Source organism: Muscardinus avellanarius (genome assembly GCF_963383645.1).
Source record: "Muscardinus avellanarius genome assembly, chromosome: 11".
NCBI classification, from domain to species: domain Eukaryota; kingdom Metazoa; phylum Chordata; class Mammalia; order Rodentia; family Gliridae; genus Muscardinus; species Muscardinus avellanarius.
Window position 1 is genome coordinate 97,504,569 of NC_137797.1, and position 15,214 is coordinate 97,519,782.

General features: G+C 41.4%; 1 protein-coding gene across 2 annotated transcripts in view; it reads left to right on the forward strand.

Annotated features, from left to right (window-relative positions):
• Positions 1-601: 601 nt before the first annotated feature.
• DYRK4 (dual specificity tyrosine phosphorylation regulated kinase 4) overlaps positions 602-15,214 on the forward strand; it is a gene marked incomplete at both ends in the record, with an annotated part of 55,588 nt that continues 40,975 nt past the window's right edge. For both annotated transcript variants that reach the window (XM_080705742.1, XM_080705743.1), the window contains one exon: positions 602-688. In XM_080705742.1, coding sequence (XP_080561868.1) covers positions 602-688 — 87 coding nt within the window. The remainder of the gene's footprint in view (positions 689-15,214) is intronic.

Consider the following 15,214-nt stretch of genomic DNA (forward strand, 5'->3'; position numbering starts at 1 on the left):
GCTCTGAATGAAGAAACTGCAAATGGCCGGATGAGATCCAGAGAAAGGGTTTTCCTACTAACTCTCCCCTGTTCTTTTTCTATAGACATCAAAACTATGTAAGCAGTCCATGAATGTATTCATATTGTAGGGGAATATTGTATTTTTTTTTTTTTTTGCGGGTTTGGGGATGGAACCCAGGGGCATTCGACCTCCGAGCTACACCCCCTGCCCTGTTTTTTTTATTCTTTATTTTGAAACCGGGTCTCACTGAGTTGCAGAGGCCTCACTAAGTAGCTGAGGCTGTCCGCGAACCGCGATCCTCTGTCCTCAGCCTCCCTAATGCTGAGATTACAAGCGTGCGTCACCACGCCCGGCGGAATATTGTATTTGTGGCAACAGAATGAGGCCTACTTAGCTAAGGAAAACAGATCCTTGCTGGGTGTCTTAAATGGCCAGTAACCTGGTTTTCTCTTCCTTCCTTGGCTCCTGTCTGCTCCTCTGCCTTCCTGCCTACATCTGGGAAATAGAGGAGAAGCAGATGTATAGGTATAATAAAATATACCCGTATTTCATTCCTACTGCCAACTTATTTTTTTACTCTCTCTCCCACAGGACTCAGATGGATGCTAAAAAGCCCAGGAAACAGAGTTTGACTTCCTTCCCAGTTTTGAAAGCAAGAAAGAAGCAACATATCACGTCTGTGAAGGTAAGGACCCTTGAGACCCTTGAATTTTGACTGGGGACGAGAGGTATCATCATGATGGAGACTTGGGGACAAGGAACCCAGGGGCGATTGCCATGCCTCAGCTCCAGTGAGGGCAGTACGAGTGGAAGGTGTAATTCTTTTTTTTTTTTTTTTTTTTTTTGGTGGTACTGGGGGTGGAACCCAGGGGCTTTCTACCTTCAGTCTACACTTCCAGACCTATTTTATATTTTATTTAGAAACAGGGTCTCACTAAGTTGCTGAGAGCCTCACTAAGTAGCTGAGGCTGACTTCGAACCTGTGTGATCCTCCTGTCTCAGCCTCCCAAGCGCGGGGATTACAAGCGTGCGCCACCATACCCGGCTATAATATGTAATTCTTTTTCACGATGCCCCACTCATTTGACTAAAAGCATGGTAAACTGTTGGAAAGCCACTTGCCCCATGAGAGCTCTTATCTTTGATGCTGATGGAGATTCTCTATCCTTTCTGACTTTCCTAAAGGCCCTGGATGCGTTTTAGGAATACGTTGTGGATTAGAGCTGATCCTAACTGCTGTGAGAGGGAATGGATACACTCCCTGGATCTCGGCCCCTCTGCATCTCTATCCCAAGAAAATAGCTTTGCCTTGCAGTTGCTTTCTGGAAACTGAGCTGGCAGGATCCCGGTCTCAGGTTAGGCCGTCCCAGCAGGAGACCCAGGGCGAGGGCCCCAGGGAAAGGCGCTGATAGTTTAGGGTAGGCTACCAGTGGCCCTGACAGTTTACAAATAGGGGCTACAAAGTCCCCCACAATCATGTTGAACACAATTTCCTTTGCAGCACTGGAAGCGTAAGTTCTTCAATTCTGTTATTTAATTTTGTGCAAGCCTGTTACTGGGGATGGAAGGAAACCAGAGGCCTTCTACCTTCAGTCTATGTCCCCAGCCCTGTTTTATTTGGCAACAGGGTCTCACCAAGTTCCCGAGGCTGGTTTGGAACCTGCGATCCTCCTGTCTCAGCCTCCTAAGTACTGGAATTACAGGCATGAGCCCTATGCCTAGCTGTTATTTTTCTTAAATTCTTTAAATCATTCAGTTGATATCACTGTTTTTAGTCAGGCCTTCCCTCCCCACTCTTTTTAGTTAATTTATTGTATACATATACACATATATGTGTGTGTGTATATATATATATATATATATATATATATATATATATATATATGGTGTGTGTGTGTGTTTCGAGGAATTGAACACAAGGACATTCTGTCTCCAAGCTACACCCCTAGCCTTACTCCAATACTTGGAAACAGGGACTCTCTCAGTTGCTGAGGCTGGCCTCAAACCTGCCATCCTTCCGTCTCAACCTTCTGAGTACGGTAATTACAGGCGTGTGCCACCACGCCCATCTTAGTTACATATTTGTTTGTTCGGCTATCTAATGTCTGTCTTACCCTCTGGAACTGTATGTCCAATATGGCAGCCACTGGCCCTCTGAGGCCGTTGGAACCTCATGCTAAACCTGTATCCTGAATATATTGCGTTAAAGAAAAGACCTTATTAAATTAATAATATGTTTGTAATATATATGCTTCTCTTTTGACTTTTCTAACGTGGCTGGCTTGCTTTGTGTCTCTGCTGGACCTCCTGCTCCACCAGGGACACCCCATAACAGCAGAGGTCTCCCGTTGGGCTGGCTCAGCCCTGAGTCTCCAGAGCCAGGGCGGGGCCTGGCTCAGACTGGCATCCGAGGTGTCGGTGTGGAATAAAGCCCAGGAGAGTGTTCATTCCTAGGTTCCCTCTGTAACTGTTTATTGAGTGTCTACTTGCTGCGAGTGTTGTTTTAGCTGTTGGAGATGCTGTGTAAAAGAAAAGGGAACCAAAGTTCTTGCGATGCTTAAAATCGAGAGCCGTGTAGGAAGGCCTAATATTTTGGTTAAATGCCGAGAATGGTAATGAACAGCCCTCCTTTTCCTTGGTGGTAAGAGGTTGGAATTGACTCGACCAGTGGTTTTCAGCTTTGGTAGTGTGTTTTGAATCACCCGGGGAAGTTTTAAAGGCTACTGGAATCTCAGTCTCTAGGGGCTGCTGGCTACTTTTTTTTTTAAGCTATTTTCTATCATGTAGGGACAGGCGTCCATTTGAACACCAGCTGTGAGGTCTGGATTAGGTGTCAAGTCTCTGGCTGCTGATTGTGAAACTGGAACAATTAGTCCTACATCCCCTGGTTTTGGTGGTATTAGCGAGGTCAGAGAGCTCTGCTTGGCATGGCACGAACTGTCTTCTTGGTACTGCGTAGAAGACCCAGAAAAATGCTTCAAATGTCTCTTCCCTTTCCATTCCTTTAACAGGAATGGGTTTTGCATAGAAGACAGGCTGATCCTAGCGTCTAAACACAGCAGAGGAAGCAATCCGAGGGTCGTTCACTGTCTCATTTCTGCATCTCATCTGTACTCCAAACAGAAAAAAAAAAAAAAAAAGCAAAACCAAACCAAACAAACCAAAAATTCCAATCTGACCATTTGGTATTATCAAGAAATGGAAATCATACTCAGAACTGAAGAGAACGAAAAGTAGAGATTCCAACGGCCAGTATGTCTAGGTTTGTAGAGTAGACTAGCACAAGATCGTCTGTAATCGTGAGTTTACCTTTTAAATGCGAAGGAGACGGTTAGACTAGGAGAACTTGTAAGGGTCACAGAAAGAAAATATTGGAAATGTAACCAACAAGAAGGCTAGGAAGAAACATATACAGAAACAGCAATGGAATAAAAGCTGTAAAACTCAAGAGAGCGGTTATCTCAGAGGGACGAAGATGAGATACAATGGGGGAGGGGAGGGACGCTCAGGGACTCTTATGCTGGGCAGGGAACCCAGGAGCATTCTACCTCCAAGGTACACTCTTAGCTTTTTTTCCTTTTCATTTTTGAAACAGGGTCTCACTAAATTGCTGAGGATGCCCCGAACCGGGGTCCTCCTGTCTCACCTCCCACGTACTGGGATTACAGGCATGTACCACCACACCTTCCAGGAGACTTAAGCAGGGTGTTGATTGTATTATTATTATTATTATTATTATTATTATTATTTATGCATATCTTTCTTTTTTTTCTTTTGTGGTACTGAGGATTGAACCCTGGGGCATTCTACCTCCGAGCTACACCCTCAGCCCTATTTTATTTTTTTTTATTTTTATTTTTATAACAATTTTTTAATTGAACATAAATAGTATACATTTACACTATATTTGGTGCCCTCCCCCCCCGCCCACATTTCCCCCCCCCCCCACCAATGGTTGTCCAGGTTAACCATGTCTTATTCATAATTTTACACATGTTCAAGTGTAGACCCTTATTAATCGAGACCGGCCTTCCTCCTCTCCTATCTTACCATCCAAACTTAGCTAGTATTTCCCCTTCAATATCTGGAGTCCCTCTGGTATTCTTTGTGTTTCCTAGTTTGGGCATATTAGAGGAAACATATGTATCTTCTTCTTCTGTGCTTGGCTGATCTCACTTAACATAATGTTCTCCAGGGCTTTCCATCTTCTTTCAAATGATATAATTTTGTTCTTCTTTATGGCTGAATAGAATTCCATTGTGTGTATTTCCCACAGTTTTGCTATCCATTCATCTGTTGATGGTGATCTGGGTTGGTTCCATATTTTGGCTATTACAAATTGTGCTGCTATGAACATAGGTATGCATATGTTGCTGTAGTTCTCTGAATTCAACTCCTTTGGAAAGATACCCAGGAGTGGTATAGCTGGATCATATGGTGGATCTATTCCCACCTTTCTTAGGAATCTCCACACAGATCTCCATAGTGGTTGAACTAGTTTGCATTCCCACCAACAGTGTAAAAGAGTTCCTCTTTCCCCACATCCTCGCCAGCATTTGTTGTTATTTGATTTCTTTATGCTTGCCACTCTGACTGGGGTTAGATGGAATCTCAGTGTAGTTTTGATTTGCATCTCCCTGATGGCCAGTGATGAAGAACATCTTTTCATGTATCTATTAGCCCTTTGTATCTCTTCTTTTGTGAAGTGTCTATTTAGTTCATTTGCCCATTTCTTGATTGGGTTGTTTGTTTTGCCAGTGTAGAGTCTTTTGAGCTCTTTGTATACTCTGGATATTAGCCCCCTATCAGAATGGTGGCTGGTAAAGATCCTTTCCCATTCTGTAGGCTTCCTCTTTAGGTTATTGATAGTTTCCTTTGATGAGAAGAAACTTTTTAGTTTGATGTTATCCCACTTGTTTATTCTTGCTTTAATTTCCTGAGCTTTGGAGGTTTTGTTGAGAAAGTTACTGCCTGTGCCAATATGTTGTAGTGTTGAACCTATGCTTTCCTCTACTAGCTTCACAGTCTCAGGTCTAATTTCTAAGTCTTTGATCCATCTTGAGTTGATTCCTGTGTTTGGTGAGATATAGGGGTTTAGATTCATCTTTTTACAAATGGTTAGCCAGTTCTCCCAGCACCACTTGTTGAAAAGGCTGTCTTTTCTCCAGCGTATGTGTTTGGCCCCTTTGTCAAAGATTAATTGACTAAAGATGTGTGGGTTTGTTTCTGTATCTTCTATTCTAATCCACTGGTCAGTATATCTGTTTTTGTGCCAGTACCATGCTGTTTTTACTACTATTGCTCTATAGTATAGTTTGAAGTCTGGGATTGTAATGCCTCCTGCGTGTTTCTTGTTATTGAGAATTGCTTTGGCTATTCTAGGTCTTTTCTTTCTCCATATGAAATTCATGATTGATTTTTCTAGGTCTCTGAAGAATGTCACTGGTATTTTAATGGGAATTGCATTGAACCTATAGATCAGTTTTGGCAGAATGGCCATTTTGATGATATTTATTCTGCCTATCCATGAGCACGGGAGATCTTTCCATCTTCCAAGTTCTTCTTCAATTTCTTTCTTTAATGTTTTATAGTTTTTGTTGTAGAGGTCTTTTACATCTTGGATTAGGTTTATTCCTAGGTATTTTATTGGTTTTGAGGTTATAGTGAATGGAATTGTTGTTTTTATTTCTTTCATTGTGGATTTGTTGTTGGCATAAAGAAAAGCCACTGATTTCTTTAGGTTGATTTTGTAACCTGCGACTTTGCTGAATTTGTCAATCAGGTCCAGAAGTCTTTTGGTTGAGTTCTTTGGGTCTTCCAGATAAAGGATCATGTCATCTGCGAATAAGGATAATTTTAATTCCTCTCTTCCTATGTGAATTCCTTTGATTTCCTTCTCTTGTCTGATTGCTGCAGCAAGAGTCTCAAGGACTATATTGAAAAGGAGTGGTGATAGTGGGCATCCTTGTCTTGTTCCTGACTGTAGCGGAAATTCTTGCAGTTTTTCCCCATTCAATATAATGTTGGCTTTGGGTTTGTAGTATATTGCCTTGATGATGTTGAAGTACTTTCCTTCTATCCCAATTTTTTGCAGTGTTTTTAACATAAATGGGTGTTGGATTTTGTCGAATGCTTTTTCAGCATCTATTGCTATGATGATGTGGTTTTTGTTCTTGGTTCTATTTATGTGGTGAATAACATGTATTGATTTGCGTATGTTGAACCAGCCTTGTTTTTCTGGGATGAAACCGACTTGGTCATGATGTATTATTTTCTTGATATAGTTTTGAATGCGTATAGCTAGTATTTTGTTTAGAATTTTTGCATCTATGTTCATTAAGGATATTGGTCTGTAGTTTTCCTTTCTTGAGGTATCTTTATTTGGTTTGGGGATTAATGTGATACTGGCCTCATAGAAGGAATTTGGAAGAGTTCCATCTCTTTCAATTTCCCGGAACATGTTATGCAGTATTGGTATTAGTTGTTCACTGAAGGTTTTGTAGAATTCAGCTGGGAACCCATCTGGGCCTGGGCTTTTCTTTGGTGGAAGAATTTTTATTGCCATTTCTATTTCTTTGGTTGTTATTGGTTGGTTTAGGCTTGCTATGTCCTCTTGGCTAAGTGTAGGAAGGTTAACTGTGCTTAGAAATCTATCAATTTCTTCCAGGTTTTCAAGTCTATTGGAGTATAAATTTTTAAAGTAGTTTCTGATAATATTTTGAATTGTGGTGATATCTCCTTTTTCATTTCTAATTTTGATAATTTGAGTTGATTCTCTTTTTCTTTTGGTTAGGTTGGCCAGGGGTTTATCAATTCTATTAATCTTTTCAAAGAACCAACTTTTTGTTTTATTGATTCTCTGAATTGTTTTTTTTGTTCTCTATTTCATTTATTTCTGCTCTAATTTTGATGATTTCTTGCCTTCTGCTGGCTTTGGGAATAGACTGTTGCAGAATTTCTAGATCCTTGAGCTGTGTCATTAGGTTCTTTACTTGGTGGTTCTCCGTCCTTTTTATGTGGGCACTCAATGCAATAAACTTTCCTCTTAGTACTGCCTTCATGGTGTCCCATAGGTTTTGGTAGGTTGTGTCTCTGTTTTCGTTTGTTTCCATAAATTTCTTTATTTCTTCCCTAATTTCTGCTCTTACCCATTCGTCATTCAATAATGTATCATTCATTCTCCATGAATTTGAATACTTTCTTTCGAGTTTCCTGTTGTTGATTTCTACTTTTATTCCGTTGTGGTCTGAAAAGATGCAAGGAATTATATTACATTTTTTGAATTTGCTGGTATTTTCTTTGTGTCCCAGGATGTGATCAATTTTGGAGAAGGTTCCATGGGCTGCTGAGAAGAAAGTGTATTCTGTAGTTCCTGGTTGAAATACTCTGAAAATGTCTATTAGGTCCATTTGGTTTATGGTTTCCCTTAGTTCTAAAACGTCTTTACTCATCTTTTGCCTTGAAGATCGATCCAGTGGTGTGAGAGGCGTATTAAAGTCTCCCAGAATTATTGTATTTGGGTCTACTTGGGATCTTATGTCCAGAAGGGTTTGTTTTACAAATGTGGTTGCACCCATATTTGGGGCATAAATATTTACTATCATTATATCTTCTTGGTATAGTGTTCCTTTTAGTAAAAGGAGGTGCCCTGATTTGTCTCTTTTGATGTGTTTTAGTTTAAAGTCTGTTTTGTTGGATATTAGGGTTGCTACCCCTGCTCTTTTTTGGTCACTGGTAGCATGGTATATCTTTTTCCATCCTTTCACCTTCAGCCTGTGAATGTCTTTGGCTGTGAGGTGTGTTTCTTGCAGACAGCATATATTTGGATTATGTTTCCTAATCCACATTGCCAATCTATGTCTTTTGATTGGTGAGTTAAGTCCTTTGACATTAAGAGATATTATTGAAATATGATTTTTGTTTTCTGCCATTTTGTGTTCTGTCTACTCTTGGGTGGTGTGATCTTTCTTCTTTACTTAAGTGGCCCACTTATTAACTTCCTCTCTTCTCTGATTCTGAAGTCTGCTTCTTTTTTCTTCCTTATGGTTTATTTCTTTAAGAATTTTCTCTAGTGTTGGCTTTGAATTCATGAATTTTTTGAGATTCTGTTTATCGTGAAAGATTTTGGATTCACCATTGATCTTGAATAGTAGTTTTGCTGGATAGATTAGTTTGGGCTGGAAGTTATTTTCTTCCAGGGTCTGAATCACGTCGTACCAGTCTCTCCTAGCATTCCTAACCTGGGTTGTATAGTCTGGGGTGATTCTTATTGTTTTGCCTCTATATGTCACCCGTCCTTTTGTTCTCACTGCTTTTAAGATTCCTTACTTAGCCTCTATATTGGTCATTTTGGTTATTATGTGGCGTGGAGTGGTTTTTCTTTGGTTTTGTCTCAGTGGAGTTCTGTATGCCTCCTGGACTTGAAGATCGAAGTCTCTTTCCATATTTGGAAAATTCTCTGAGATTATTTCCTTGAAGATATTACAGATGCCCTTGGTCTGTACCTCTATCCCTTCCTCAATGCCTATTATCCGTAGATTAGGGTGCTTCATATTATCCCATAATTTCTGGATGTTTAGGTTTTGTTGCTGTAAAGATTTCTGTATATCGCTGACTGTGTTTTCGGTTTGGGATGTACTGTCTTCTAATATTGATATTCTGTTTTCCATTTCATCTAATCTTCCAGAGTTTCTTTCAATTGCTGTCTTCATTTCACTTATTGCCTCTTTCATTTCATTCCAGACCTCTTTCTGATTCTTTTTTAGTGTTTCTAATTCACCTTTAACCTCCTCTATACTTGTTTTGAATCCTTTCATCATATTGAACAACAAGATTCTGAACTCCCCTTCTTGCATTTCTAGTAGGTCAGTATTCGTGATTTCTGCTGTCTCTTCATAATTCCTGGTTCTCATATTTGTAGCGTTCTCTGTCCTGTTTTTCTGGTTTCTACCCATCGTTCGTGAGTATTATGCTTAGTCAAATCTTAATATTAGGAGTTGGGGTATCGGCTAGTCAGCAGAGCCTTTCCAGTGTTGAGGGTGGGTGATGTGGGAGGAGCTGGGGTGATTAGTAAAGGAGTCGGATTAGGTAGAGGATATGTTTAGGTTGAGAAAGACTTTAAGTATCGTAAGGTGAAATCTTGCTAGGAATGAGAGAGAGTTAACTACTAGGACTCTTGTCGTTCGTGGAGTAATTATGAATGTAAGAAATACTTAGAGTATTAGACCAGGAGGTATATTATGTGGAAAAGTTTTGGGGGAGAAAAGTATGTAGGGTTAGTGTGGGAAGGTTTGTAAATAGGGGTGATGGAAGGAGCAGACAGACACAAAAAAAGAATAGAAAAAAAAATCCACACAAGATACCAAGACTATTATGTAATCCTAGGAAAAGGGAGGAAGACCAATCAAAGGAGGAGAATGAAAATAAAGGAAGGAAAGAGGAAGAAAGAGGACAAAAGAACAAGAATAAAATAAAAGGAGCTAGCAGCTGTGTGAAATAAAAAAATAAGGCAAACTATCCAATATATATATAAAAAAAACAACATGTGAAAGTAAGAGAAGTGTGGGTTGAAAGAAAAAAAAATAACACAGCAATAACCATACCAAAACAAAAGCACTGTAAAAGCAATATAAAACAAAACATCCACATTAAAAGTAAAATAAACAGCCCTCCTTATTTACGCATATGGGGTCAGGCCTATATAATATGTGCGTATGTGATTGCTTTAGTAACTTTCAGAATACCATCCAATGTCTCTTAGTTTTCTTTGTACTCTATTTTTTTATCTTCTTAGGTCACTCTGGGTGTTTGGACACCTTCTCTCCTTTAGCTGCTTTAGGTTTATGTGTCCAGATGTCTGGTTTCACTTTTATTTGATTCTGTACAATTCACAGGTTCTGCGAAATTCTAACCTGTGGTCAGTACCTCTGCACTCACCACCCTAGACTCCAGCCTGTGCTTCCCTACGACACGGGTGGAGCATGACCAAGGTATAATTAGAACCTCCCCCTGAGGTCCTGTGCAGATATTGTGGCCCGATGGATTTTCCTGTGTCTCTGGAAATTCCAGCTGGGTTAGCTGGTGTGGTCCCAAGATGTACCCTGGGCAAATGGGTGCTGGTTCCTGGGTGCCCACGCTTGCTGCCAGAGCTCTGCCTATTCCAAGGGTGCAGGCTGGGTGTGCTGCTTTTACTGGACCCAGGAGTGAGTGGATGCAGCTGTCTGTTGCTGCTGGTATGCTCTTCCAGGGTGTATTGAGCTGAGTTCTCGCTTAGAATTAAGCCTCTGGCTAGCAGGAGGGTGGGAACACCCAGCGGTGGGCCAGGAGTGCAGGATAGGTGCTCAAGGATCCAGTGCGTGGTGCCCAGTAAAGGCCTCTGCCTCCCGCGGGACGTAGAAACTGGGGGTGCCCCAAGGAGATTTCCGGTTTACACAGGGCTTTCGCAGCCTTGAAGGCAGTCTCTGGCAAGGTGGCGGGGGGGGGGGCTAGACACCCAGGTAGGCTCCAATTTAGTGGAGAGAGTGGGACAGGCAATGACTGCTAGCAGGGAACCGGGGCGCCGACAAGGTGCGCAGAGGGGAGTGCTCGGGTCTGAGGCTTGGGCGTGCTGGGGGGTTGGAGTGCAGCGCACACTAGGGTCCGCACTTCCCGTTGCCCGCAGGTACCTGTCTTCCTTGGTTCAGGATTTGTGGGAGTCTCTATGCTGTTGTGATCCAGTCGCTGGTGGGCACATAGAATTCTGACGTGGGAGCTGCTCGCTGTTTTCAGTCCTGGATTATCTTGCTGCGGGACTATCGGGGCTATCGGGCAGGCAGCTCCACGGGCCCGCGAAAGCAGCCTGCGGCCACCAATCAGCATTTGCAGCTGGTCCGGTGTCGGGTCTATGTTCTTCTTCTTCTTCAAGTTCAGAGTTCCCCCGAGGTACCAGGATTTGTTTTGGTTCCTGGTATGTATTTATTTTGTTGATTAAGACACAGCTTTCTAAGTATCTGAAGTTTTATTTGCTTCAGCTACTGAGGAGTACTGTGTCCCTCAGTCGCCATTTTGAAAAAAAACCCTATTTTATTTTTTATTTTGAAACAGGATCTCACTAAGTAGCGGAGGTCCTCACAAGTTGCTGTGGCTGGCCATGAACTGGCGATCCTCCTATCTCAGCCTCCCAAGTACTAGGATTACAAACAAGTGTGTGTCACCATGCCCAGCTTCAGGTGTATATTTCTTAAGTAACATTTTATATATACTAATAATACGACATTTTTTTTGGTGGTACTTGGGATTGAACCCAGGGGCATTCTACCTCCGAGCTACACCCCCCAGCCCTATATTTTTATTCTTTATTTTGAAACAGGGTTTCAATAAGTTACAGAGAGCCTCCCTAAGTAGTTTTGGCCGGCTATGAACCGGTGATCCTCCTGTCTCAGCCTCCCAAGTACTGAGAGGCATAATACAACAATCTTAAGAAGCAAATCCTGGTGTCAGTTTTTATTAGCAGAATGGCATTAGGTACCTTGCTTTATCTTTTTGGGTCTGAGTTCCTCCTCTAAAACGGGGATTGTGATTACCTCAACATTGTTGAAAGGAGCAAATATAAAGAGCTTAACACATATGAGATGGGTTAGAATTGTATTTCTAGCGTCTCCTTAAACACTCAGGTTGAGCAGACACTCTGTTTATCAGGAACTTAAAAACCCTTTAACAGAGTATGTATTTGCTCTGATTAACTTCAGCGGTCAGAGACGCCCTCCTAGGCCAGCTCACTTTCACATCCCTTTCACAGGAATTGAATGTAATCCCGAATCTGTTCTCCCCTCTCTCCAAGTTAGAGCAACAACGGGAATGCAGAACAAAGAAACCAGTACTTACCATGTAGATCTCAGAAGGAAAAGTGGGGCCCTGGGAGGGAAAAGTTATGGACATGCTCTCCTTTGGGACCTCAAATCCACCCCAAATGTAGACATTATATAAGAGTATATGCATGCCTTACAGTGATCTACCAATTTCAAATTGTGAGACCCTGTTTCAATTTAGTGAGACCCTGTTCCAAAAAGGAAAAGGAAAAAAAGCTAGCCTTGTAGCTTGGAGGTAGAACGCTCCTGGGTTCCATGCCCAGCAGGAGAGTCCCTGAGCGTCCCTCCCCTCCCCCATTATATCTCATCTTCGTCCCTCTGAGATAACCGCTCTCTTGAGTTTTACAGCTTTTATTCCATTGCTGTTTCTGTGTATGTTTCTTCCAAACCTTCTCGAATACACATTGGCTCCTTTGTGTGTTTTTAATTTTTATTTATTTGTTTATTTTTTTTTTGAGGTACTGGGGTTCCTGGAAGCCCTTCTACCTCCGGGCTACACTCCCAGACCTATTTTGACATTTTTATTTGGAAACAGGGTCTCCTAAGCCAGCGCGCGCGGCTGGCTTCGAACCTGCGCGATCCTCCTGTCTCTGCCTCCCAAGCGCGGGGATTACAAGCGTGCGCCACCACGCCCAGCTTTTTTTTTTAATTTTTATATACAAGGAGCCACACTGTTGAAGACTGCGCTGCCACTTGCTCTTTAGGCTGAGCACGAAGCCAGCACCACCCAGTACTGCATCAGGCTCTTTCCTTGGGTTGACCAGGCCTCTACTCTGATTGACTGATGCTTGTGCTCCGACGTCTTAGGTACCATGAATCTCACCTTTGCTCTTGGGAGCCTGATGACCCATCAGTCTAACTAATTGCCATGTCCCATTGGGGTGGGCAGACTTGTGTTGATCAGTTTTACAGTTGTTGGCCATTTAGCTTTATTCTTGTGTGTTTGGTATTAACAACGCTGCTGCTGTGAATAGTATTGTGCACGTCTCCTAGTGCTAATGTCTGGGCATTTCTAGGGCCCTTATTTACCCCAGAGGGGACTTGGCTTGGTAACAGGACATGTGAACGTGTAACTTTGCCAGAAAATTGCCAAACTGTTTTCTGAAATGTCATCCACTTACTTCATCACCAGCGGTATGTACAGATGGTAGTTGTTCCACACCTTTTTTTTTTTTTTTTTTTTTTGCTTGATATTGTATGTCTTTTTATTTTGCCAATTTTGTAGACAGGTAACAATGTTTAGTGTATTTTAGCTTGTACTTGGATAATGGTTACTAATGAGATTGAGCCTCCTCTCACACATGTGTGGCTGTTGGTGTTTTCTCTTTAAAGTGCTTGGTCAAGTCTTTATCGCTTAAATATTTTTCCATGCTATTATTTGTTTTTCTTCCTGATTTGTAGAATGTTTTACGTATTTTGCTGACTAAAACTTTTCCGATGGTATATGCTGTAAATATTTCCTCCTAGTTTGTTAACTTGTCTACTTTTATATACTTAAATTTTTAGAGCAGTTTTAGATTTATAGAAAAAATTGGACAGAAAATTATACTTTCCATCTTCTCCATCGCCTCCCACAGTTCTCCCAGTATCACCATCTTGCATTAGTGTATAGTTGTTACAACTGATGAACTTATACTAATACATACTGTTGACTAAAGTCCACCTTTGAATCCACTCTGTGTCGTATATTCTGGGGGTTTTGACAAATGTGAAATGTCAGATAGCCGCCATACAGGATCATCCAGGAGAGTTCCACTGCCCCCAAATGCTCCGTTTCCTACCTGTTCCATTCTGTCTGCCCTCCTACTAAAACCCTAGCAACCTCTCCTTTTAAGCATCTCCAAAGTTTTACCTTTCCCAGAATATCCTAGAGTTGGAATCTTATAGTATTGACCCTTTTTCAGATTGACTTCTTTCATTTAGCAATATATTGTTATGGCTCCTTTTCCTGGCTCAATAGCTCATTTTCCTCCTTTCTCTCTCTCTCTCTCTCTCTCTCTCTCTCTCTCTCTCTCTCTCTCTCTCTCTCTCCCCTCTCTCTCCCTCTCCCTCTCTCCCTCCCCCCTCCTTCCCTCTCCCCCCCTCTCTCTGTGCAGTACCAGGGACTGAGCCCAATCCAATGATATTTTACCTCCAAGCTATACCTCCAGCTCCATTTTATTTTAATTTTGAAACAATGTCTTGCTTGGTTGATGAGAGTCCCACTAATTGCTGAGGCTGTCCTCGAACTTGCGATCCTCCTGTCTCAGCCTCCATGGTGTATGCCACCATGCCTGGCTAGCTACCATGCTGTCTTAATCACGTTAGTTTTATAGTAAGTGTCAAAGTTAGATAACAGGTCTTCCTGACCTTATTGTTCTCCAGGCCTGCATTGGCTGTTTTGGGTCTTCTTGCCTTTTATGTAGTAAACACTAGAATCAGTTTGCTAATATCCACAAAGTAATCTGCTGGGATTTTGGTTGAGATTGCATTGAATCTCTACATCAACTTGGGAAGAACTGACATTTTAATAATGTTGTTTTTTCCTACCCACGAACATGGAAAATATCTTCACTAATTTGTATCTTTGATTTCTTCCATCAGAACTTTGGAATTTGTCTCCCATAGATCTTATACAAATTTTGTTACATTTATAGTTAAGTATTGCAGTTTCTTGGGGGATGCTAAAATAAATGGTATTGTGTTTTCAAAGCCCGTTCTGGAGGCACCTGGTTGTAATCCCAGCATGTGGGAGGCTGAGACAGGAGGATCGCGGTTCACGGACAGCCTCAGCTACTTAGGCTCTTTGCAACTCAGTGAGATCCTGTTTCAGAATAAAGAATAAAAAATAGGGCTGAGGATGTCACTCAGAGGTAGAATGCCCCTGGGTTCCATCCCCAGTATCACACACACACACACACACACACACACACACACACACACACAGGTGTTGTTTTTTCATTTAAAATTTCGGTTGTTCATTACAAATATGTAAGAAAACAGCTGATTTTGTATACTAATTTTTCATCCTGCAGATTTGCTATATTGTTTTCTTTTTATGTTGTCTTTAGAGGAACAGAAACATTTTATTAAAATAGGTAATTTTATGGTTTGCATTTTATGTCTTGTTTAGGAAATAATTCCCTACTCTGATGTCATAAAATATAGATATCACCTTCTAAAAGGTTTATAATTTTGCTGTTCATAATTTCTAAAAATTTCCTAGTCGTTTCATCCTCATGTATGCTATGTTCTTCCTCTTCTTCTGAAACTCTAATTAGGTGCTCAATAGCCCTCACTCTATTTTTTGTGCCTGTAAACTCTGACCATATTTTTTACTTCTCTTCTCGCTGTGCTATTTGTTGATTAAATCCTTCAAACCTGTC